The 27,039-nt window shown below is 44.2% G+C and overlaps 1 protein-coding gene across 4 annotated transcripts in view; it reads left to right on the top strand.

The window, feature by feature from the left end:
- LOC126263733 (uncharacterized) overlaps window positions 1-27,039 on the top strand; it is a 191,105-nt gene that overhangs the window by 77,922 nt on the left and 86,144 nt on the right. For 2 of the 4 annotated variants that reach the window (XM_049960914.1, XM_049960929.1), the window contains one exon: window positions 1,800-2,058. The exons of the other annotated variants lie outside the window; for them this stretch is intronic. In XM_049960914.1, the coding sequence (XP_049816871.1) occupies window positions 1,800-1,984 (185 nt within the window). In that variant the 3' untranslated portion in view covers window positions 1,985-2,058. Of the gene's footprint in view, window positions 1-1,799; window positions 2,059-27,039 lie in introns of those variants that run through there. 4 annotated transcript variants of the gene reach the window in all.

Raw genomic sequence — 27,039 nt, 5'->3', positions numbered from 1 at the left:
CCCCGCCGGGAATCGAACCCGGGAACCCGGGCGTGGGAAGCGAGATATTCTCAGACTCCACATATGATCTCGTTGCAGGTCAAATTTTCTCATACTCAGTGCAACACTCAACAACTTACGTCTACTCAAATGCAAATGAATTCGCTGCAGAACAGGGCAAACTGAAATGAACGTATATGTGAAATTTGTGCTTCTGAAAGTCTGAATATAACTCTGAGATCTCGCTCTACTGATAAGATGTCCAGATATGAACACTGGCGTGTTTCTGGTTATCCCATTTTATGTACCCTTACAGAAAAAAAACAGTAGTTTCAAAAAATTTCCTCCATAACGGGATTTGATCCAACTACCTCCAGGTACTAAAACTGTCTCGGTTAGAGAGGTGGCAGCGAATACTAAACACCCGCAAAGCACAAAAATACTTTATAGTGTGTATCGCGAACACCAAAAGTGCAACACCAGAACTATCACAATAACATCTGTAAGGGAACGTATGCGGAAATATTACATTCTGCAGACAAAAAAAATGGTACAAATGTCTCTGAGCACTATGGGACTCAACTTCTGAGGCCATGAATCCCCTAGAACTTAGAACTACTTAAACCTAACTAACCTAAGGACGTCACACACATCCACGCCCGAGGCAGGATTCGAACCTGCGACCGTAGCGGTCGCGCGATTCCAGACTGGAGCGCCTAGAGCCGCATGGCCACTCCGGCCGGCATTCTGCAGACATCCACAAATATTGTAAACCAAATTATTATGATTACGAAGAAATGGATTTACACGTACATGATGGCAGTCATCACGAAAAGAAATAAAAACCGTAGAATACAAAAACATTACGAGAATGTCTTTTGTTTACTTTTTGAAAACTTGAAAGCTTGTTTTATTCCAAATGTTCGTTTTAAAACACCTTCAGTCTTAAACTACGCTTCCCTCGAGTTTAACTCTTTATTGTTAGTTCTTATTATCTTTTGAGCAGAGACGTAAGAGTAGGGATTTTTGTCCTGTCGTCATTGCACAATATCCTTCAGCACAGCTTCCCCTATACGCAACAGATTGCTGTGGTGAGTAAGCCCCTTTATATTGGTTCAAGTGTTAACCATGGAGCTTGGCCCCTACAATGAGTGATGAGAGCCAGTGTGGCTTTAAGGCTGTGAAATGAGGCTGATGATGAGAACTTGTGTTCCTATATAATACTGATTCACTAACAGAAATGTTTTTCGACTTCGAAAGTATTGCAAAGAACTAGGAAAGTCTACAGTCTAGTTTCAAGCAGTGAAGGAAGCAAGAAAAGAAACGCCCACAGTTTTTTCAAGGAGTCGTCACAGCATTTCTCTGAACGCTTGAGCGAAACCAATAAAGATCAAGATCTCGATATCGTAACATAGTATGAATGTATTACCTGTTGAAGATAATCCTTCGTATTTCGGTTCATGAATTGAGAGTTTGGTGCACTGTTGAATGTGGTCTTTCTGGGACATAAGGTACTCCAGCCTCAAAAACGAGACTCTATATGCTGCGTCTGCACCTATTAACAAAAGATAAGTGCTACTAGAAATCTAAAAAACTACTTTTTGTGTTTGTTTCTTCTAAAATGGGGTCAGTTCAAAAGTCACATACATTATTTGCTATAATTGGAGGCAGTTTCTCACTAAACAGTAACAATCACAGATCGCAGTGTTGCAACATGCCAACGAATATAGCTTGTTTATACCTTTATATCCACTAAGTACTGCACTCTAAAAATTATAAGTATTGTAAAAGAAATTTAAAGTTTTTGACCTCATTTTCAGAATCCCGTGTTGGCAAAGGCAACTCGAGGCACATCGCAAACTCTAGGACTGCATCTCACGCCAAAGCCAGGACAGCTGCTAAAGCCAGGACAGCTGCCAAAGCCAGGACAATAGCCAAAGCCAGGACAGCTGCCAAAGCCAGAACAGCTGCCAAGAAAGCAGGCAGAGCAGTGCACAAGGAGTGATCACAACTTCGACCTGGATTCTGTGACTCCATGAAAGCAACTAATAAATGATTAACTTGTGTTGTGTATCCTGATTTGGGCAACTAATTTCACCAGCTGCCTTTGAAGTAAAAATCTTGTTCAACAGAAGAAATAGTTTTGCTACATTTGTTGTCAATTTGGACCCTTGAAAAGAGATATCAACCAAGATACATATCCACAACTTGTAAATGAGTTATCCCACTCGAGCATTGAACGAAAACATTAACATGAAACTTCCTGGCAGATTAGAACTGTGTGCCGGACCGAGACTCGAACTAGGGACCTTTGCCTTTCGCGGGCAAGCGCTCTACCGAGTGAGCTACCCAAGCACGACTCACGTCCCGTCCTCACAGCTTTACTTCTGCCAGAAAAGCTGTGAGGAGGGGGCGTGAGTCGTGCTTGTGTAGCTCAGTCGGTAGAGCACTTGCCCGGGAAAGGCAAATGTCCCTAGTTCGAGTCGGTCCGGCACACAGTTTTAATCTGCCAGGAAGTTTCACATCAGCGCACACTCCGCTGCAGAGTGAAAATCTCATTCTGGAGAACATTAACACTTCGATTTCAGTGACGAAGGAAGACGAAGAGAAGTTGAGTCGCTTTTTAGTTTTATTCGTATTACCAGTTTCAAATGCAGTATCTAATTACTGCGAGACCAAATTCGTCAGCAGCGCGCAGATTCAGAGGATGTCTACCTTCTTTCGTTATATTAAAAGCGTTTTCAGTGCCCCCAGACGTCATGTCTTCAACTTCGGCTTTCATTTATCACGAGAATAAGCGCCATTATGTTGTCTAGTAGGCATCCGACACGCTACGAAAATGTACAGAATGTCCTAGGAGGAAACGTCAATATTCAGAAATATGAGGGGGACCACCATTCGAAGACAAAAATCTAGTAAACATGGGCTCTAAAACACATGCCTTAAGATCTAGGAGTATTTGTTCGTTTTCATTGCTGTGAAACTCACTTCTTTTGCTGAACGAGTGCCCACAGCACTTCAATGTACGGGCTTTAGAGAACATGTTTACTAGACAATTATTTCTTGTTTTGTGGCCGATCGGTTCTAGGGGCTTCAGTCCGGAACCGCGCGACTGCTAAGGCCGCAGGTTCGAATCCTGCCTCGGGCATGGATGTGTGTGGTGTCCTTAGGTTAGTTAAGTTTAAGTAGTTCTAAGTTCTAGGGCACTGATGACCTCAGATGTTAAGTCCCATAGTGCTCAGAGCCATTTGAACGATTTCGTGTTTTGTTCCATACTACCTTCACCCGAAGTATGGAAATCAAAGAGCTTGAGCAGAAGAGATTTGTTTCGCAGTACTGACAATGAGAAATGCTCGTAACTCTCACCGTATGCATTTTAGAGCCCACGTTTACTAAACGTTTTTGCTTCGAATTATCGTTCCTGTCATATTCCTGAATACTGACCATTCCTCCTAGCACATCCTGTATATTCTCCAAGAAGGATTATGAATTCACTATCAATTCCATGTGCAGCGAATTTCAAAAATCTCTCCAGCTGATTTATCGTCGACACATTCTGCGAGTGAGTATCAAGAAAATAAACTGAACGAGAGGTTCCTTATTGACTGAACGCAAGAGTATTAGTTAAGTAGTGTATTATTGACTGTTCATTACATCCCAAAATTAGTAACTGTCGAAGGAAGATGTTATCTACTATTTGATACAGGAACATTGCTGGGTGTTTATTCTTCATTTAGGAGTATGCAAGTATATATGATATTTCTCTATTCGGGTAAAGAAAATTAGGTAGTAATCTGTGGTCCAAATAAAAGCCAGTAAAGGTGTTCATGCTGGTGAAAATGTTCTGTACCGCATCGTTCATCACACGTTGATAGAGTAGAAGACCCATAATTTTTCCCATTTCATTCAAGCATCGTCAGTGAGACGCAGTGAAAACTGGAATTTGATTGTTGCATCATGAAACAATTATCTGGGCCGCCTGTGAGTGTTAACGATATCTATTTTTATACTATGTACCTTGGTTGGATCACGAATGGCAGGAAGGTAAGTAATATCAAGATTAGCCAGCCTGGACTTGTTCTGGAAAGAATTCAGAACTTTGCAGGGAAGATGAAAGAATAATCATTATTGTTAAATGAGCATAGGAAGCGACACATAGAGCGGTAAGTGATTCCAAAAAGGAGTCGGTAGTCGTGGATGTTATGCAGACGTTGTTTATTGAGGATACAGTGAAAATCTTGACATTTTTGTAATTTGTACCTGAGAAAAGGATTGAAGCACACAGGACCGGTAGGAGACGCAGTGAAACTCAATGGTTGACAGACTACGTGAGGTTATTGTAGTGATTACAATAACGAGTCAAAATTGTGAAGGACTTGGCAGTAAGAGCCCACAGTTGTATCTTGTCGTAAGGCAAGTTATTCCTCAGCTGCTGAAACTGGTCATCGATATCCTGGATATCGACACTGCGACGGAGCTGACCTCATAACAGATCCCACTTACGTTCTATCGGGGTCAGAGATGGGGGTTTAGCTGGCCCCGGGAGTACCTCAGCACCTCGCAAACAGTCCGTAGAGGCACGCGTGCTGCCTGCACCAGCATTGTCGTGTTGGAAAATTGCACAACGATACTTCCGATGTCCGTGACGTAGTACTGTGTCGTCAGAGTTCTGTGTATCAACCAGGGTAATGCAAAATCGCGATCCATCGCTAAGTAGAATGCGACGATATTCCTCAGAGCTCCACACTTTCCGGTCACGGCACCATCTCAAATTCACCCTTTGCGTTCTGATGTTAACGGTATGGGACGGAAATTCCTTCATCCAGGTGCTGCTAGTCTCCAACAAGTGGTGCCAGGTGACACAGAATGTTGAAGGGAGTCCATTACTTGAAGGTTTTCGGACAGCAGGTGCAGATGCGAAGGCGTTACAACGTGGTTGGAGCACAATGTGGCAATTGCCATCCGTTGGTCAGACTTGGTTGGCCGGAAGTTGACATCCTCATGTTCCCATGCAGTTCAACACTTGGCCATTGTCACATAAGAATGGCTAAAAAAATATCTGGACATTGCACTATTCGATCATCCAAGAAAAGAAATGGATCCGGTCCCACACACTCCAACATCGGGCCACTGTCACATATGTATTAACACTTATTAATTTAGTGTAACTTTTTATTTGTTGTTGTTTCCAAATAAAGTTTACGTGATCGAAAAAAATAAAATCGCAACCCAATCCTGCCTTCCTTGGTACCAGGTCTCAATGGGCTCGTTTCTTCGGCACCAAGGTCACTGGACCTCACTCCTTTGGATTTTTGCCTGTGGGGATGGTTGAAATGCGAATCGTATTTGATCGTTCGGATTGAGAGTAGTGCAGACCTCATAAAAGAACGCAAAGACGACCTCGGAAGAGCTACACGTGGTCTTGTCAAGAGAATTCAGAAGTGTATTAAAGTTGGGGGTGGAATTTTTGTAAATCGACAGTGAAAGTGTTCATTTGCCTTTGCTTTAAGTTTATTCAGGTTACATACTAGCAGCTGTAGCTCTGTACTCAATAAAAATTGGACACATGTAATCTGGCCGTTTTATAGCGATTCGTGTGTACTACCACCTTCTACATAGTCTCTTCCCCCCACCCCTCCACCCCACCACACCCACTGGAGTACAACATGGAGAATGTTCATAGAACCAAGTGAATTTGAGGAGAGGGGTCCTGCCCCATCAGGTTAGGGAGAGATGAGTAACTAAGTAGGCCGTGACCTTCCAAAGGAACCGTCCCAGCATTTTCCCGAAGCGGTTTGGGGAAATCACGAGAAATCTAAATCAGGATGGCCGGATGAGGGTTTGAAACAACGTCCTCGTTTGGTGAAAATGCCTGAAAAGGCCCTCTTTGGGATGTTGTCCAACTCGAGCTTCATATTGTCTTGAATATCGATTCTGTCAAAGCGTGGACCCTTCGTGTGAGTTTCTGAACTTTGCCATTTTGTGGTACATTCGTACTGATATTTTATCCAGACGAGAATTGCTTATATTTTCTGCATTTCAATCATGTCGTGGCAGGCGTCCACGCACCGTTGCTTTTGTTGAGGAGCCAATGTGTGCAGGACAAACTTTACACAAATTTTTCTCTTCCTTAAAATATTCTGGACTACGTCTTGAACACTTTAGAGATATTGCTCAATTGCGATCTGTAACACAACAACACTGACACACTACGTTCGTACATCTGTCAGCTCACAACACGCTGGTCGAATGAGCATTTGTTGTTTACACGTATCAGAGCAGTTACGCGCCAGGAATAAAATCATTCTCGGAAATTTTTGAACTGGTAGCGTATCGCCTCCACATCCACTGTGAATAAACGCCTTCTCTGGATTCTGTCATACATTACCTTTCTTGGTCCATGTACCATTTTTTCATTTAGCTGTATGCCCTTCGCGCTTCCGTTTCATTACAGTCGAAGTAAAAAATGGCAAATACGCTGGAATGATAAAAGTCATGACACAGCGACATGTGCATATACATATGGCGGTAGCATCGGATACACAAGATATAAAGGGGCACTATACTGGCGGAGCTGTCACTTGTACACAGGTGATTCAAGTGAAAAGGTTTCCGAAGTGACGATGTGCCTATGGCGGCACGACGGGAGTTAACAGACTTTGAACGTGGAATGGTAGTTGTAACTACTTCTACATCTACATAGATACTCCGTACGGTACGTGGCCGGGGGTCCACTGTACCACTACTTGTCTTTTCCTTTTCCGTTCCACTCGGAAATAGAGCGAGGAAGAAACGACTGTCTGTGTGCCTCCGTATGAGCCCTAATTTCTCGTACCTTATCTTCGTGGTCCTTAGGCGCAATGTATGTTGGCGGCAGTAGGATCATTAGGCAGTCAGCTTCAAATGCCAGGTCTCTAAATTTTCTCAACAACGCTTGTCGCAAGGAACGTCGCCTTCCCTCCAGGGATTCCCATTTGAGTTCCCGAAGCATCTCAGTTAACACTTACGTGTTGTTCGAGCCTACTGGTAACAAATCTTACCTGTGCAAGCTCTTTGGGGCTCCATAGTGGTGTAGGCTGCGTTTACATGAAATGGACTGGATCCACTGGATGTTCCGCTATTTGGAGAGTATTTACAGTCATTCATGGACTTCATGTTCCCAAACAATGATGGACGCATGGGACATTCCATTTCGTAAATCAATAGGGAATTTAATATTCCGAGATCCACAGTGTCAAGATTGTGCTGAGGATACCACAGTGTGGCATTACTTCTCACCACGGAGAACGCAGTGACCGACTGCCTTCACTTAACGACCGAGAGCAGCGATGTATGCGCAGAGTTGTCAGTGTTAGTAGACAAGAAACACTGCTTGAAAAGGTGCAGAAATTAATGTGGGACGTACGACCAATCCGTCTGTTTGGACAGTGCGGTGAGGTTTGGTGTATTGGGCCGGCCGGGGTGGCCGAGCGGTTCTAGGCGCTACAGTCTGGAACCGCGCGACTGCTACGGTCGCAGGTTCGAATCCTGTCTCGGGCATGGATGTGTGTGATGTCCTTAGGTTAGTTAGGTTTAAGTAGTTCTGAGTTCTAGGGGACTGATGACCTCAGAAGGTATGTCCCATAGTGCTCAGAACCATTTGAACCATTTTTTTGGTGTATTGGGCTTCTCCAGCGTACAACCAACGCGTGTGCCTTTGGTAGCAACACGTCGCCTGCAGCGCCTCTTCTCGGCTCATGACCATATCAGTTAGACCCTAAACAACTGCAAAACCGTGTCCAGGTCAGCTGAGTCCTGATTTCAGTTGATAAGAGCCGATGGTAGGAGTTTAGGTTGGTGCACACTGTAGAGCCAAGTTGTCAACAAGGCGCTTTGCAAACAACTTGGTGCTGCATAGTGGTTTAGGCTGTGTTTACATGGAATGGATTGCGTCCACTGAATGTTCGGCTGCTTGATCATTTGCAGCTATTCATGGACTTCATGTTCCCAAACGATGATTGAATTTTTATGGGTGAGAATGCGACATGTCACGGGGCCACAAGTGTACACGATTGGTTTGAAAAAATTTTTCTACCGTTCGAGTGAATGATTTGGCCATCCAGATCGGCCGAAATGTGGCATAATCGAGAGGTCAGTTCGTGCACAAAATCCTGCACCGGCAACACTTTCGCATTTATGGATAGCTATAGAGGCAGCGTGGCTCAGTATTTCTGCACTGGACTTCCATCAACTTGTTGAGTTCATTCCACGTCGAACTGCTGCACTACGTAGGGAAAAAGGAGATCCTACAAGTTCTTAAGAGGAATTCCATGAATTTAGTCACGTCAGTATAATTAGACTTTCGCTGTTTGAATCAGTGCAGACGAAGAATTATTTACCATATGGGTTCCCGGTTTTATAGGAGCGATATTCACACTGGGCATTTCAGCATTTGCGTTGTTAGTAGTGTTAGTGTTACGACATGGCGTTAGGCGCCGGTAACGGTGCTGAGACGCAGGGCTGAAAACAAGCATAATTGTACATTACAGTTGCAGACAGTTAATATGGGCCTGAACAAGCTGAGCAGGACTTTACTCTTAAGGCTGTTTTATCAAAACAACAGCAACAGTACTGTTGCCCTCCCCGAGTATCGTCTCATTACAGGAATATGGAGAGGTCCTATTTCCGCATCGGTGTTGAACAAAGTGATTCGGAAATTCGAATCTCCTGGCGATTTGGGAATTGGTCCCGGGAGAGGCTGACGGCAAATTGCGCCACAAACTGTTGAAGTAGTTTCTGTTGCCATGGATGAGAATACTGGACGCATTATGCAATTTAGGGCAGTGCACGAGCTGTGTCACGAAAGCAGAAAGTTCCGTGGTCCACCGTTCAAAAAGTGCTGCGAACAATAATTGCGAATGGTATTCTAGTGCGTTTCGGTCTGTCGTGGATGCAGATGGTCGTCGTAATGACCAAGGTTTGTAACCTGGAACGTAAAAGTACGCAATTCGAAAACTTTACCCTCTCATGTGGAAAGCAACATTTGTTTCTTTCACTTGTTTATTCGTTTTTTCTCCTCCACATGTCCTTTTAAATGTTACCACAAAGTTTCATTGTCCTACAATCACTCGTTTTTCATAAGGGAACTCTTAAGTGGCGAAGGAGTATTTATAACTACCCTCCAGTGTACGCTAATGCAGTGCTTGTATTGTTCAGAAGCACGATTCAATGTTCTTTCGGACATGTATCCATCTCCGAAGGGACATTGCATCGCTCTCAGTGGATGCATAATGAATTTTACTCTTGATAATAATGGTGCCAATCAACATTTGTTATGGTTGGGCTACTGTGACTATAGTACGTTTGTTGTGGATTGGCAAGAGGGCCAACCCACTAATGTAAGAGGAAGCCGAAAGGCACGCGTTTTAGCTCACGCAGGCTGACGTGAGGTCTGGAACAGGACAAGGAAGTTACACTAGAAAAAAAGGATGTAGCTGGTGGAATACTTAACTTTAATCCATTAATGTTGAACGTAGCTCTTGTCTGTACATTCTTTACAATATCAATAGCAACTGATAATGGCGCCTTGCTAGGTCGTAGCAAATGACGTAGCTGAAGGCTATGCTAAACTATCGTCTCGGCAAATGAGAGCGTATTTTGTCAGTGAACCATCGCTAGAAAAGTCGGCTGTACAACTGGGGCGAGTGCTAGGAAGTCTCTCTAGACCTGCCGTGTGGCGGCGCTCGGTCTGCAATCACTGATAGTGGCGACACGCGGGTCCGACGTGTACTAACGGACCGCGGCCGATTTAAAGGCTACCACCTAGCAAGTGTGGTGTCTGGCGGTGACACCACAACGTTGTCATAATGTAACCATTGTAAGGAGGCCTTGAGTCTCTCAATAGTTGAGAAATTATTGCTTATCGGACCTTTCAGATTTGTGAGGTGTACAACAGAGACATGGGGAGATCGTATTTCACATCTACAATGCCGTTGGTCGTGACGACCAGGAGTAATCGCAAAATAAATGAGTCAGTGTGGCACGAAATTGCTCTTCACTGCAGCAAGTTTAAACTTGTTGGTGATGTGATGCATTATTACAGAAACTGAATAAAATTTCATTACAACTACGTTTCCTTATTCCTCGCCTATTTTAAATAAACAAAAACTAAACATTGATCTTACAGCTGTAGCTCTCAGGGACACTCTGGGATGCTCTCTGTGTGAGGCATCGCTCAGCCTGTCTGTGTCAAATGGTTCAAATGGCTCTGAGCACTATGGGACTTCATATCTGAGGTCATCAGTCCCCTATAACTTAGAACTACTTAAACCTAACTAACCTAAGGACATTACACACGTCCATGCCCGAGGCAGCATTCGAACCTGCGACCGTAGCGGTCGCGCGGTTCCAGACAAGTTAATCTTTCTCCAATTTTTCGTAAACGCAAAATTATTAAAGATTTTATTACAACCTGATGCACCTTGTGCGAGACACTAGGAAATTAATGGCCTGAGCAGTCTTTGATGGAGCCTGGTAGGGCGCTAATAGTATGAGGTATTTTCATGGTTCTTAGCTCATAAAAACGGCATGTTTGGAGTTGAAAGCAATTGATGGTGAGCCCATCCATTAGTAAATATTGCCGGACAGGTCCACAGCCGTACAGGGCAGACAGAGCAGCTCCTCATTGAGACAGGTCTCCAGCAGAATAATGCTGCGATGGTGCCAGCCGAAGGCTGGGCTGGGGATGGCGGACTGAAGGGACACGTCTACACAGTGGAGAAGTAAACTGGACATTGTGTGCAGAGCCACCCACAATAAAAATTCATAAGTTTCTGTGTTCACCAATACTGCAAATAGGCTTGTGAACCACTTCCATCGGCCGCCTCGGTTGTGCAAGAAATTCCAGCGTCTCAGAAACGGTTAGAGATAGCATCTTTATTACACTTCTTAGCTGGGACTAATAAGCTCCAAAGCACAGGCGATTTCGATAAAGATCTTTAAGATTGTTTCTGTTCACTTATTGAGTTGGGAAGTGACACGACTTTGGAGAAAAACATCTTCCCCTTCCACGAAATCTTTAAAAAGCCTGTAATTGGCGGTTTCTTTTTTTTCCAGTGATGCAGGTTTCTTCACTCTTGCTCTGGTTTGAGAGGAGTTTGTGCTATCGTGTGGGAGGGGAGATTTAGCGCCTCTAGAGCCCCATGATTGGTGCAAGATGGCGTGAAGGCGGTGTCTATGCAATCAGGGAAAACGGATTTTTTTCTGAAGAAGTGCAAGGCACTCAGGTGCTGGACTTTGGTCTGGTGAGGGGACTTCTGGTCGATGCTCTGGCATGTGTGGTTGGTGCTTGGGACCTGTCCTGAGGCTGACTTCACTTGCGAGTATTTTAGACTGGGGAGCCTGTGGTGAAGTTCTTACTGTACCAGCACTGTGACTTCAAACGTCTCTGCAGCGGCACCACCGTTTAAGATGGGAAAACGTCAGCTTTGGAGTAATATTTCTGAGCACGCAAGTTACAGCCAGGCGAGGGCCTGTTGACAGTAAGTAACGCTACCAACGGTTGCGAAGTGGAGTGGAGGTCATAGGGCGGTAGACCCACTGAAAAGAGTAATCGCAGCGGTTTGCATGGCGCAAGTTACAGCCAGAACGGACCTACTGGCCCAACCTAGGTATTATGAGTACATGACTCGGAGTGGCGCATTAGCAAAACAGAGGCGTCCAGCCACATATAAATAGGCGCCGGTTCACTAACAATGCATTCAAGTGCGACAGCTCTCCTGGACAGCAGGGCGTGTCACACCACTGGCTACAAGCAGCAGCAGATAGGGCGCCAGCATTCCAGACCATGGCAGGTCGCTGGTTCGACCCTCTGAAGCTAACGTGGGGTCTGCAGCCAGCCAGCAGCAGGCCACCCACGCCATGGCTCGCTACTGCAGGCAGTCTTGTTAGCTCCCAACACACGCTGGAGACATCCCAAGGCGGGGGCCGCTGATTCGAATGCCGTATCGTGGGCACTTGGTGCCGTGACAATCATAGCCACGCCGGTGAGGAAGTATGCAGCAGACCACCTTGCAGCTCCCAGCAGGTGGCGCTGAGGCGACAGGGACTGAGACTGTTGAGTTGACTGCTGGTGCATTCTGACATCGTCACAAATCCGCAGTCGTAGAAGGCCGACACACTGCAGGTCGTTGCACGGGTCGCTGAGGCAACCTTTCCGCACCAAGCCATTTCGCAGACAGCGAAGTGGTGTCCTGAGCATTGTGGGTCCCAGTGACACAGACCAAGAGGAACGGGGGCACTGTAGATGGAAATAATAAATCACTTGGGAAACTTGGACGAGTTTTAATACGGCGCATCCTGACAGCTACCATCCTCATCCAACATTCCTCTACATTTGGTGTCAGAATAGCATGTGTCGTCTGTACGGTACAACGTTCGAACCCACTGCTTGTAATGCTGTCACAAAATGTGGTGAGTGTTGAGCAACTTTTATTTTTATTGTTGGACGTTTCCTTCCTTTTTTTATTGTTTGTGTTTTGAGTACGGCTCCTGTGAGGTCATTTTAGGCATTTGATTATTTTTGTGTTGGTTTATGACGATACTGAGTATGATATGGAGCTGTAGGAAGTCAGGTTATTCTTGTAGTTAAATGTTTTGTTTCAGGACTAACTGGGAACGAAAGCAACACAATGGCAGAGTCAGGGATGCAAGGTGTGTAGAACCAGGACCGGTATGGATTTGTTGGGAAAGGTAGCACAATTGACAGTGTACAATATGCAGTTGAGAAGTGAATTGACATCTAGAAGTGAGCGGGAAACCGCATCAGATCAGTCGTTTTTGCCTAGGGTGCCGCAGCAGGAGATTGATCCAGCCGCCGCGTGTTTGATTATTCCTTTTTCTGGCAAAGCATCTTAGGATGTGCGTTCGTTTGTGGAGGACTTGGAAACTTCAGCTGTGTTGAATGGTTGATTTGATGAATAGTTGTTACATGTACCCAAGATTAGCTTAATAGGTGAAGGAAGACATATGTGAGATGTTCTGAGGCCTTAAGGAAGGCAGGACAGTTTAAGCAGTTGAAGAAGGGGCTTTTACTGAGGTACATGAAACAGAATAGCTCTCAGTACTTTAGGGAGAGGTTGAGTACAATGACGAAGAGTCAGGGGGAGACGGTAGAGAAATTTGCGGACAGAATAAGAGAAATTAACGAGTACATTAAGAGTAGGGTCAGAGCGATGAGGTGAATGGTGTTCTGTTGCAGGAGGCCGAGCAAAGGAGCCTTGATGTATTTTTGAGGGGGTTACCGGCGCATATGTCGCGGAAAGTGCGTGAAGGGACTCAGAAAGATTTATATCGGCCATTCAGTTGGCAATTTAACGTGAGGATATATATGTGGCAATGGGGGTATGTGATAGACAAGCAGTGTTTACAGCGGGTATATAACGTTATAAGTGTGGTCGTATGGGACACGTGCAGAAGCAATGTACCCAATCACCGAGGAATAGAGGAAGGGTTGGAAATCAGCAGCATGGAGGACGGAGAAGTGGAGGTAGTAGAGGTGGACAATCGTTAAACGGCAGAGGGGGCCCAAGACCCACCTAAGGGAGCTTCCGTTTAATTTCAGAGCTACAAATACGTATGCAGCGGTGGAATGCTTCAGTGGCAGGATCCATAGGAACTAAAACGTTTAAGATTTTGTTGGACACGGGGGCGAAAGTGTCAGTGGCTACTAAGAATTTAACGGGACGAAGGAAGTTAGACCCACCACGTTATAGGTTCCGTGGAGTGGGGGATAAGGAGGTCGCACCTTTGGGGTCAGTAACAGTTGACTTTCGCATAGGTAAAATCCGATTTGATGCATGCATGGAGTTAGTACCATGGGTAAGCGAGGGCTACGAAATGATCCTATTAGTAGATTTCTTGCATCAACATCATGCCAAAATTGGCCTTGGACAACGAAATGTGGAATTTGGAGCAAAGTTATTTCAGCTAGGGGAAACTGTTGTCGATGCAGAGCTGTCGCGAGGGGCGTTCAACGTAATGAACAAACCAATTGAACAACGTGCATTAGCATTAAGGCTTAATTAGCGTGAGTGTGTGTCTAGTGGCACCAGGAAGTCGCTTTGGGTAAGTGTAGAGTCAAATATACCTGTGGATACGATATGTGTTATTGAACCATTGGATGATAATGAATTTTTGGATCCATTAGATTTTTTTGTGAAATGTAGTATTGTACGCATACAAGAGGGAAACGACGGTCGAGTAGTCCCCGTGAACGTGGATACTTTTAGGGCTGTAGACGCAAATTAGAGAAAAGGAGTTTTTGTAGCGAATTTGGATGTACCAGACGACGAAGACTGGTTTTCGAGAGGTAGGCCTGGCGGTCAACCACTAACTGCCGATAGAGCTGCATTGCGTAACAAAGTTAAGCATTTGAAAGGAGGAGAAAAAGAGCATATAGAAGAATTGTTGTGGCAATTTAAGAATTTGTTTTTTCCGCGAGGAACGTTACCAGCAACTCCATTAGTTCAACATAGGATACCAACAGCGAACAAAGCACCTGTTCACCGTAAACCATACAGAATACCGATGTACACTCCTGGAAATTGAAATAAGAACACCGTGAATTCATTGTCCCAGGAAGGGGAAACTTTATTGACACATTCCTGGGGTCAGATACATCACATGATCACACTGACAGAACCACAGGCACATAGACACAGGCAACAGAGCATGCACAATGTCGGCACTAGTACAGTGTATATCCACCTTTCGCAGCAATGCAGGCTGCTATTCTCCCATGGAGACGATCGTAGAGATGCTGGATGTAGTCCTGTGGAACGGCTTGCCATGCCATTTCCACCTGGCGCCTCAGTTGGACCAGCGTTCGTGCTGGACGTGCAGACCGCGTGAGACGACGCTTCATCCAGTCCCAAACATGCTCAATGGGGGACAGATCCGGAGATCTTCCTGGCCAGGGTAGTTGACTTACACCTTCTAGAGCACGTTGGGTGGCACGGGATACATGCGGACGTACATTGTCCTGTTGGAACAGCAAGTTCCCTTGCCGGTCTAGGAATGGTAGAACGATGGGTTCGATGACGGTTTGGATGTACCGTGCACTATTCAGTGTCCCCTCGTCGATCACCAGTGGTGTACGGCCAGTGTAGGAGATCGCTCCCCACACCATGATGCCGGGTGTTGGCCCTGTGTGCCTCGGTCGTATGCAGTCCTGATTGTGGCGCTCACCTGCACGGCGCCAAACACGCATACGACCATCATTGGCACCAAGGCAGAAGCGACTCTCATCGCTGAAGACGACACGTCTCCATTCGTCCCTCCAGTCACGCCTGTCGCGACACCACTGGAGGCGGGCTGCACGATGTTGGGGCATGAGCGGAAGACGGCCTAACGGTGTGCGGGACCGTAGCCCAGCTTCATGGAGACGGTTGCGAATGGTCCTCGCCGATACCCCAGGAGCAACAGTGTCCCTAATTTGCTGGGAAGTGGCGGTGCGGTCCCCTACGGCACTGCGTATGATCCTACGGTCTTGGCGTGCATCCGTGCGTCGCTGCGGTCCGGTCCCAGGTCGACGGGCACGTGCACCTTCCGCCGACCACTGGCGACAACATCGATGTACTGTGGAGACCTCACGCCCCACGTGTTGAGCAATTCGGCGGTACGTCCACCCGGCCTCCCGCATGCCCACTATACGCCCTCGCTCAAAGTCCGTCAACTGCACATACGGTTCACGTCCACGCTGTCGCGGCATGCTACCAGTGTTAAAGACTGCGATGGAGCTCCGTATGCCACGGCAAACTGGCTGACACTGACGGCGGCGGTGCACAAATGCTGCGCAGCTAGCGCCATTCGACGGCCAACACCGCGGTTCCTGGTGTGTCCGCTGTGCCGTGCGTGTGATCATTGCTTGTACAGCCCTCTCGCAGTGTCCGGAGCAAGTATGGTGGGTCTGACACACCGGTGTCAATGTGTTCTTTTTTCCATTTCCAGGAGTGTATTTGCATTGTAGTGATTAAAAAATCTATGGATGGAACTAAGAAATACAACTTCTGTTGTGACTACCGATACCTCAATAATAAGACAGTAACGGACGCACACCCCATTCCAGACGTATCGGAGGCTTTGGATCACTGAGGTCAGTGCCTGTACTTTTCTGTGATGGATTTGACAAGTGGTTATCATCAGTTAGAGGTGGCTCCAGAGGATCGTCCAAAAACTGCTTTCTCTGCTCCGGGAGGCCATTACCAGTACATCAGATGCCATTCGCTTTGAAAAACGCTCTAGCAACGTTTCAGAGGTTGCTAGACAGTGTGTTAAGGGGTTTTAAACCACGGAAGTGTCTTGTCTATTTGGATGACGTATTAGTGTTTTGAAGTAGTATGGAGCATCATAGACAGCGGTTAAGGGAAGTCTTTTTGAGGTTAAGAGCAGATTGCTTAACCTTGAGCCTGGAGAAGTGTCATTTTACACTGGAAGAAGTGAAATATTAATGTCATATCATCAGTAAGGACGGAGTACGAACAGATCCGAGGTTGGTACCGGCTGTAAGGAATTTTCGGGAGCGGAAAACAGTTAAGGAAGTGCAATCATTCGTCGGAATTTGCAATTTCTATCGAAAGTTCGTGAAGGGTTTTGCAGATTTAGCAGAGCCATTGACGCGATTGTTACGAAAGGGTGTGAAATTTGAGTGGACAGAAGGGTGTCAGAAAGCATTTGGCAAATTGAAAGAAGTGTTAACATTAAGTCCGGTTTTTGTGTTCCCAGATTTTAAAAGAAATTTATTCTAGCATGCGATGCAACGAATCATGCATTATGGTGTGTTTTTGTTTAAGAAATTGATGGAAAGAACATCCTATAGCCTGTCCGTCTAGGCAGTTGAATGCAACAGAGAGGAATTACTCAACAACAGAACAATCGGGAAGATGCTGAATTTGTATGGATTCTCATCACCGTCAGTGGGACGAGTATTTGAAGCATATTGTATGCGCATACAATGCAAAAGACATACCAATATCGGTTTGTCTCTGTATGTACAGGCAAAAAATGCCGTCACCGTTTTATTTAGTGAAGCTGCAGAAAGGAAGAACCGGTGAATCTGTACGTCAATCCGCGAGAACGATTCGGGATGTTTGGAAACGGGTACAAAAGGCGAATACGAAGGCTTTGTAAAGGCAGGAAGACGCAGTGAAGCGGAAAGGTAGTTTACCGCACTATAGAGTAGGGCAATGGGTAATGCTGTCCAACCCCTATACGGGAAAACGAAGAAGTTCGTCACGAGGTATCGAGGGCCATACCAAGTAGTTGAAACGACATCCCCCGTTAATGTTAATCTTCAGCTGTCATCTAGTACAACGATAGTACACATTGGGCGTTTGCGGCCATTTAAAGATTGCCCGGATGTGATTCCAGGCATGTCACAGAAAGAGAAGAGGAAGAAAGAGAGAGTGAAGAGAGGTGTTCAGTGCAGAGAAAACCAGGAAGATAGAGTACATTATGATGTACCGTATGCTTTGCTATTTGTCGATTTTTATTTCCTTCTTATGTATCATTGAGTTTGCGTTGATTAATTAGATTAATTAGGCATTGTTTTTTCATATGTTGTATGTGTTTTCGAGTATTGTGAGCCTGATAGGAACAGCAGTCTTTTTGAAGAGGGAAGAAGAGTGATGGTGATCATCGTCCTCAAGTCACTGAAAGGGGGAGCGTTGAGCAAGTTGGTAAAGTAAAAAACTGAGGAGGTGTTGGTGATCTCGGCAGTTAAGAGCCAGTACGCCGAGATGACAAGGGAGGAATTATGGAGCTGCCAGGGTGATAAGCACCAATCTGGACACGTGCACAGTGTAGTTATTTTTAGCCAGGAGGGAAGAAATAGACTGTGCAAGGGGCATCATGGAGCCAAAATTGAGCTTTCAACGGGTCAGGATGCATTGGATCTTCTCCACCTACGAAAAATTAATAGTAGTAGGAAGTTATTTTGAGCAGGGAGTATTTGCCGAAGCGAAACGTATAGAGCTCGAGGGGAGGAGAATTTTAATCAGTGGAACTGCGTGTACCATAATAGGACCAACCTTCCATCTGCCAGGAGTCACGCAACTGAATGTTACACAGCCACAGCTGTGCTGGCCAGAAGCAACTTTAGAGTTTTTGCCAAGGCGGAATCTGATCTTGTTAAGTCAAACCCTGGAGTCAGGTCTGTTGAGATCCGTAAACCAGTTCTTTCAGAGTAGGAGTTGCGCATATGAATCAAACAGCTTGTGCAGCATGTTGCTCTATATAGGGAACGGCAACGAAAAGTAACGATCATTTGTGCCAAGGACCATTGTAGTCTTAACTTTGTTGTGTGTTGTTATCATTCTGATCAGGCGGAGAGCCAATTCCAAGAGGGAACTGATGGTAGTCCAAATCCCAGTACACTGGATACCAAGGGCATGAGACGGGTAAGGGATTGATCGAGCATTAAGTGGAGTGGTCATTCAGTAAGGAATTTTTACATTTTGTCTCATGCCATGTGTTTTAAGAGGACTAGACCACAACTAAGTTTTATACTGGTAGTAGTAAATACATCAGAAGTAAATGCCGACCTAAACAAGTTTAAGAGTAGTTAGAGGTCGACCCGGTGACCGGGTCTTTCCAAAGGGGGGAATAATGTAGCGGCACCACCGTTTAAGATGGGAAAAGGTTAGCTTAGGTGCAATATTTCTGAGCACAGAAGTTACAGCCAGGTGCAGGCTTGTCAACAGTAAGTTATGCTACCAGCAGTTGCGTAGTAGAATGAAGGCCACAGGGCCATAGACCCACTGAAAAGAGTAAATGCAGCAGTTTGCATGGCGCACGTTACAGGCAGAAAGGGCCCACTGGCCCAACTGGCCCAACCCAGGTGTTATGAGTACATGACTGGGAGCTGCGCATTAGCAAAACAGAGGCACCCAGCCGCCTACAAATAGGCGCCAGTTCACTAACTAGGCATTCAAGTGTGACAGTTCTCCTAGACAGCTGGGCATGTCACACCACCAGCTACATGCAGCAGCAGATGGGGCGCCAGCGTTCCAGTCCACGGCAGATCGCTGGTTCGACCCTCTGAGGCCAACGCAGGGTCCGCAGACAGGCAGCTGCAGGCTACGCCACGGCTCGCTACTGCGGGCAGTCTTGTTGGCTCCCAACACACGCTGGAAGCATCCTGAGGTGAGGGCCACAGATTAGGACGCAGGATCGCAGGCACTTGTTGTTGCCATGATCTTAGTCATGACAGGGAGGAAGCACCCTGTGGGCTCTGTTGCAGCTCCCAGTGGGCGGCGCTGAAGCAGCAGGGGCGAAGTCAGTTGAGTTGACTGCCGGCACATCCTGACATTGTCACAACTCTGTGGCGGTATAAGGCTGTCACACAGCAGGGCGTTGCACAGGTCGCCGAGGCAGCCGTTCTGCACCGAGCCATTTCGCAGACAACCAAGTGGTGTCCTCAGCATTGTGGGACCCGGAGACGCAGACCGAGAGGAATGGTGGCACTGTAGCGGGAAATAATAAATGACTTGGGAAACTCGGAAGAGTTTTAGTACGGCGCATCCTGACAGTTACCATCTTCGTCCAACATTCCTCTACATCTTCGGACTACTCGTTTGCCGAGAGCACACTGATTCGTTTTTGGTTCACCAGTCTTGACGTTTGCTATCCTTGTGAGCTCTGTCGTATAAGTGAATGAAATTGTTCCTTGGTACGATCAGTGAACAGATGTGTCACACACTAAAATCTACTGTGATATCAGGGCTCTGGTAGAGAGTAAATTGCGAACCGTCTGCCTGATCACTAGACTGTGAGATTTTTGCATATCTTTCATGGCAGCGATCGATTCATAGGTCTGCCTCATGTCTCATCTCTGCCGCACCCATCTCAACAGCTGCAAGTTACATCGCCGCACGAAGCAAACAGGGTAGTGTACTGCGGCTCCGGTATTGTCAGGGTGTACAGATCACAATCGCCATTTGCTCTCAGCTGCACTATGTAGTGAAACCACAGCTCAGCGTCAGATTAATTCAGACTGTGTTATCCACAATTTTAGGGCCAGAAAACTTCACTCGCTTCTGCCATCCAGTATCCTTGTCCATTGTGGTCTTAAACCTCCTGTTAGTTGTTTACAGTATTCAATCAATAACTTGTTTAGCATTATTTATGTCTGTCTTTGTTTTGGGAAAATAAATGTTGTTAGTAAACTAAATTTTGCATACATTCTCAGTCATTTTATAACAGCACCACAGGGTTAACTTTCAACGTTTTTTTATAAGTCTTTTTTTTTTAGCAGATAATATTTCTGCCTTTATTTGTCAGAGATTGCATGGCTAATATATTCTTACTTAGGAAACCGACAACATTTTCATGTCTGACGATAGATCTACTTGATACATTAGAGTCTTATTTAGATCTTTACTTCATTGAATATATTCAGTACTAATCCTACATTCTCATGGTAGCATTTTGTAGACAATGTAATCCCACAATTAGGATCACAACATCCCGATCTCAGAGACTTTCTGTGTTTTATTTACGATACTATTTTTTTTATGAAAAATGTTGATATATCAGTACTGTCTTGTACTCTTTCTCTCTTCTGTCATAGCCATCTCAGTGAATGTATGTAATAAAAGGTAGTGTCCTACGACGTTAATGTAGATAAGCTGTACTGGAATGATAAGAAAAATTTTTTTTTCATTTGTATTATTTAATTTATTCATTGTTCTCATTTAATAATTTTTAATGTTTTCCAGCAAATATTCGTTATTGGTCGTTTTAATACGATGATGCAGTAGACTGACTGCCATTGCTGCAGTCTTAAGTGCTCACAGCACATTCCAGAAAACGAACCTATCTCCATTTAATTACATGAGAATAAAGTCCGATGCCTATTTATAAGCGTCAATTTACTGTCAAGTTAAGTCTGACGCACAAAACTGATTACTCATCTTTCCACGGTCACGTACCATCGTGTTGAAAACAAGCCTCCAACACAGGCTTCGTCGATTTTCGTTATTCATCATTATAATCACCCTTTGGTCTCTTCTGACAACAAATGTTAACAGCTAACTAAACGGAAAGAGCGATCGTAATTGACGTGACCGCGACATGACTTATAAATTATCTGAAGTTTTTAGTTTTGCTATTTTGCGCGTACCACATCTCAATGGATAACAGACATTTAAAAAGAAAAACAGAGATAAAAAATGGAGGAAAAATCATCAGAGAATTTCACTCATCAAATCCAGGAAACATTTTCAGAACGTCAATGCATCGCTACATTGGGTAAGAGCAATCTGCAGTTTTAGCCTCTCCCGCTGCGTAAAACATTTATTATTGAAACTCAATAACAACATTTTCTGTGTTAAATTTTGACATTGTGAATGTAAATCACAGGATAGCTAACTCCATAACGTTTTATCAGTAACGGCGTGTGCCGCATGACATTGTTGTATCAGCATTCCTCAGTAGGATAGTGTTATCTGATAGCTTTTTTTCAGATGTCATTCATTCAAAACTGTTGCAAGAATAAATTTTTAATTGATATTAATGTTATGGTAAAAATTGACAGGATTTCCAAAATGACTATGAAGGAAGATAATAACGTAGAGCGTAACGCTGAACAGAACGAGTATGCCCAATATGCAGGTTGAAAATGCACGAGTTTCAGAGCCCGATCTGGAATGCCCTCTGAAACTGAAGCAGATATTATGATGGATAACTTATTGTGTGAAAATGATGCTAAATTAGGGGATCTTGCACTTAGTGCAATTGATCAATCTGTTATCAATGTTTCACGAGGAATAAATGTTCCAATGGGAGATATTCCTAGTGAAATGAACATATAAATAGCCGGTAGACCAAATGGCCTCATGGTCTATTGTCACACAATCTTAAGGCAATTATGGACGACATGATCACGCAATTTGAGAACCAATCCAAAAAATTACGGAGCCTGTCCAAAGGCTTAAAAAACAAATCTAGTAACACAAAGAAATTGACTGCTAACTTCTACACACTGTCATTACAATATGATACTCTAGAAAGTGATGTTTCACAATTAAAGGACGGCAATACTAGCACACAGTTCACTCGTGGTAGCAGTCAAGTCATTTCATTTGTGCCTGCAGTGCCTGGAGAACAGTGAAAGGAACATCCGTACTATTCTCTCTTCTTCCTACGACGGCGTAATCTCAAATGTCTTCATTTATAAGTTTTTGTAAGCCATGTTCTTTTCCAAGATCACTCAAGACATAAAATGTGAGAATAACTTACGTGCGTGCGCAACGAATACCTTATTTAAAGATCAAAAACAATTAAGAGATACCTTTGTGTTGTTAGAAAACAATATAGATGTTTTCATAGAGGAACAAGGTTTGAAAATATAAAAACATTTCAGTGATCAGTGCAAGCACGTTGTTGATTATTTTCCCCAATGGCTTACACACAAAGACGTAGAAATTAACGATAGATTAAATTCCGAGATAGAGCACGTCAGTGGTGAAACGGGAACATCCGTTATGTCCGAGCGAGATAATGCTGGCAAATCGGTAACATCCGAATTAGAACAAATAAAAGTTACTTTACGTAAAGTTTACAGAATGGCGTAACAAAGTGACTGCGCAAATCACAACCATTAAAACAGGAATTGTCTACAGTCAGGAGCATGGTTCGAGGCACCCCACGCTGTTAATAAAGTATCTAATTATTACGCCAGTCATACTGCAGCAAATCATACAGCATAAGGTAACGACAAAAATTCTAGTAACCTATTGCCAGCTCGTGTACCATATGAAGTAGCATCACTCTCTCCTGTTTTGCTCGAGAAAAGTCTGCTCAAGCGTATACAACTCCAAGTTTTTATACCAGAGAAAAATAACCCACATCCAGTAGTGTTTATATGAGCATTCAGAGGTGTATTACCATAGTCTTGGACTGAGCAGCAAAAGATCCGTTTCATCACAGGGCACACAGAAAGTGATGGAGCCGTTTGGGCCACAGACGCACTGAACTCTGTCAAACTTAAGAGCAGATTGAAAGAGCATTTCTGTCTGGGTATTGAGAGAGACTGCGGAAACATGTTATCAACCCAGAGCCTTTCCACGCTGTACAAGGTAGTCTCGGAGGTACTTTGAGGAATACTGTATTCACACAAAACTCGTTACTGGGAGTAGCCAATGTCTCGGGTACCGTTCCGCCCTTGTGTTGTCACCCTTTACTTCATCCGAATATAATGCGCGTTGCACAGACGCACGTGCACAGAATTCGGATAATAGTAATCGAAAAAGGTTTAACAATAACTGATATCACCTTGGGTACCAGGAAACGGGGGCAGTCAAAGTTTCGGAGGTAATAATAACGGTTAGTGGAATCCAAATAATGAAACCCAGAATCCACAGACAATACTTATCCACAAAATAGCTGAATAGACCATGGTGCGCCTGCCAGTAGTTGGCAAATTCAAGGTCATTCAGTAATCAATGTGAAGTCACTAAGGAAACTTCATCAAACTAATTTCGACCCGATTGGGCCCCCCGATGACTGTCGTAAAATGGGGCGTGGGCAGTCAACGCAATCACGTCAATCTTTCAAGATATAATGAGGGAACTGATATCAGAGATGAGTCGACCATGAATCAGCCTTTGCACACTAAACATAACAGGTTTTAGCGCAGGCACCTGTAAATGCCATAGTGGGAAAAATTTATACTAAAATAGCTTTGAGGGAGGTGCCTCTATTAATATTTTATCGCAGGATATGTTTAAAAGGATTAAAGAAGTAAACAAAATACCTACCTACCCAGTACAAAATTATCATATTATTGGAGCCTTAGATAATAAGTCGCAACCTGTCAATGACAGACACAAGTAAACATTATCATTGGCAATGGAGTGGCATCTGAGTTAAAGGATCACGACGCATTTAGCAGAGAGATCGTCGAGTGGCAAAAGACAGTCTCCATCGACCTGCGTAATTAATTACATTATTTTACACACAAATTACCTGTGCCATTTAGTGAGCGCACCGTAGACTTCTACAGTTCTAAACCAAGAGCGTTTTAGATTTGTTTTTCAAAGCTAACTAAAATCATTTCAAGAAATTTAATTATAAGACTGAGTTTTACTATTCAATTTGATTTCGGAGATGTATGTACTTCATTTCAAACAGATTGACTTCCATTTCAAAGGATACCTTTTTCAAAAGCTGGATTACGTGCTGCTATTAAAAGAGCCTTCAGCTTAATTTCTCGTTATTGCTTTTCAGTGTTACTAAACGACTGCATATGAAGAACCTTTGTTCATCATAAAGTTGCAAAAGTTTATTGTTCTTCCGAAAGTATTCTTCAATGGATTGTAATTGCTTCATTTTGAATTTTCTTCTCGCATTTCCTTATATTTTGGCTGTTTAATTTCTTTGGAGTTTTGCTGATGCAGCTGATGCAGCTGATGCAGCCCCCATTGAAGCCATGCTCCTCATTGTAGGTTCGCATGCCAGTGTATTTCGATAGCCAGCGATTTTAAGGGGCTAAATCTACAAATAAGCCTTTTGGAAGAGAAGGATTCTTTAGGGAGGGGGGGGGGGGGGGTGTAGGTGGGCGTGGGGGACCTACAGAATACGGCTAAAAATGTTTGCACTTAACTGAACATTTATTTATCCTTTTTATTAGTGACTTAAGCGTTTGCTAAACTTCTAAGTTCATCGTGCCCCACTTATGGATTACTCGGTGCATATTTTGCACGTGAAGGAGAAGCAGCACGAACACAGATAACAGCTAGCAACAAAGGCATGTGAAGACTGACTGACGTTTGACACAATACTCTCGAACGGAGGTGTGCGCAATTTGCACAGCGTACGTCACCAGTGGCGATAAGATACCTCCATGAAATATTTTCTTTACTACAAAGGAGAATGCCAGTTGCTGCAGAGTAGCTTGTATGTTTGCTATAGCAAAACCTGAGCCAAGAACTAACAGAAATACATCACATCAACATCTACCGCAGATAATGAATATTCTGTGGTGTTCAAAGGATGCAAGTACTTCGACCTGTGCGTCCCTAACCTACTCCTGGCATGTGAAACACGTGTCCTTCTCGCAAATCCGCAAATAGCTTCAACGGTCTCCATAATAGCTCCTTCATAGTGTTTCAATCAAATTTAACGTCATTTCACATGTACTTTAGCACCGTATATTTTCGTAGCATTCAGTAAATATGCCGGGAGAAAGATTCGGCAGCTGAGGCAGTTCCTGTCAGCCAAAACTGTATGCATTCACTGGATTCATACTTATTCCATGACTATTTTATGTCTTTATATTGATTTATTATGTATCTGTGTTTCCTGTACCTTCGCCACACTTAATTATAGCGTATTTATGCTGTGGCGCTATCCTTCCTACCCAGTCCTACAATTTTAAAATGACAGAGTGAGTGAATGCAATGTATATTGAGTTTTTATTGTGTCTGATGGCAGGTAAACTTTTTGTCTGCTACTGTGGCAGTTTAGCCAACTTTGGTTAAGGTTAGAGAATGCCCAATAGGTTTCGTTTCCTGATGTGCGACTAGCTATTGTGCTTAAGTTAACAGGAAGCTGTAAGGGTGTTCTCTGACAACTTCCGTGTGTGGACTCCGATTTGGTCAGGATAGTGGTCGCTCGCTCCTGGAAATTTGGTGATTGAGATTGCTGTTAGGATCTGGTTTGTAGTAGCTGAATATAGTAGTTGAAATTGTGTAAGTCTCAATCTAGTTGAAGCCTTAACCGATTTCTCTCGCAGCTTCAGGCATTAATAGTAGCTCAGAGTATTAAATCCGAAATAGTGAACAATACTTTTTATAACAGTTCAGTTTCATGAACAGTGACTGTTCACTCAGGAGTGTGGGAGCTTGGTGTGAGGACTATGTCTGCCGGCCTTGTGGCCGAGCGGTTCTAGGCACTTCAGTCCGTAACCGCGTGACCGCTACGGTCGCAGGTTCGAATCGTGCTTCGGGCATGGATGTGTGTGCTGTCCTTAGGTTAGTTAGGTTTAAGTAGTTCTAAGTTCTAGGGCACTGATGACCTCAGATGTTCAGTCCCATAGTGCTCAGAGCCATTTGAGGTATGTCTGATTACAGTTAGGGCTCGTGTATATCCGCTCGAATGTGTGTGTCTTTGCGTTTCTTGTGTTGGTTTGTTCTTCCGTTCGTTAATTTTCATCTGAGTTCAGCATTTTCAGTCAGTTTAGTGCTCTTCTTTCAGTTCCACGCGTTCAATATCAGCTTTACCTTGCAAGGATTTAATGATAATTTACTTGAGAATGTAGTTCCTCTCGGTAATTAACCGACTTCCGGGGGAATTTTGTGGCTCGGGTCACGTGGTTCCGTTGCTTATCAGTGTTAGCTTCATCCGTATTCCTGTAAGTAATCGAATCTCTATTGTCGACCGGAATTACATTTCGGATCGTACCTTCCATTTAATTCCGCTATTGAATTTTCTGAGTGGCGATGGGCTGGTGGCATAAACCTCTGCCGTGTCTCTGTTTGTTATATCCTTGAAGATGGTTTTCTTCCTTCTGTGTCGTGGTAGTGTCGATGTGGAGAGTGCGGGTGTTACCTTTAATACACTGATCCCGTTCCTTGTTCATATTCAGTGATTTAGTAGCCCACCACGCGAGAAATTTAGGTAACTTTCATGCTTTCTTAAGCGTTCAAGCCAGGAACTAGCAATCTTCATTTTTCATGTAAATGTGTTAAGTTTCCTTTTAATTTGATTACGTGAATTAAATTTCACTGTTAAGGGTTTATCCCACACATCCCAAGCTTTGCTTCATCGAATACATCCTACAGCGTTTGACCCTTGTGCAATTCGTGCAAGCCTACTTGTTTAATCCCCTGTTAAGTAAAGTTTCAATTTTAGAAAGTACAGTGTCTGTGAACAGACCGATTGTCTGATTGAGAACAGAATGCAAACTCCCGTTTTCCAAAAGAGACTTTTCCTCCGTGTGCTAAATTAAAATCATTTATTTTTGAATCATTTATCTTATTATTATTTCAAAAGTTTGATCAGTCTATTATGCGATTAAGGTTA

Source organism: Schistocerca nitens, chromosome 1 (genome assembly GCF_023898315.1).
Source record: "Schistocerca nitens isolate TAMUIC-IGC-003100 chromosome 1, iqSchNite1.1, whole genome shotgun sequence".
Lineage (NCBI taxonomy): Eukaryota > Metazoa > Arthropoda > Insecta > Orthoptera > Acrididae > Schistocerca > Schistocerca nitens.
Note: the sequence above shows the minus strand (reverse complement) of the source record. Positions and strands in the feature narration are given on the sequence as shown.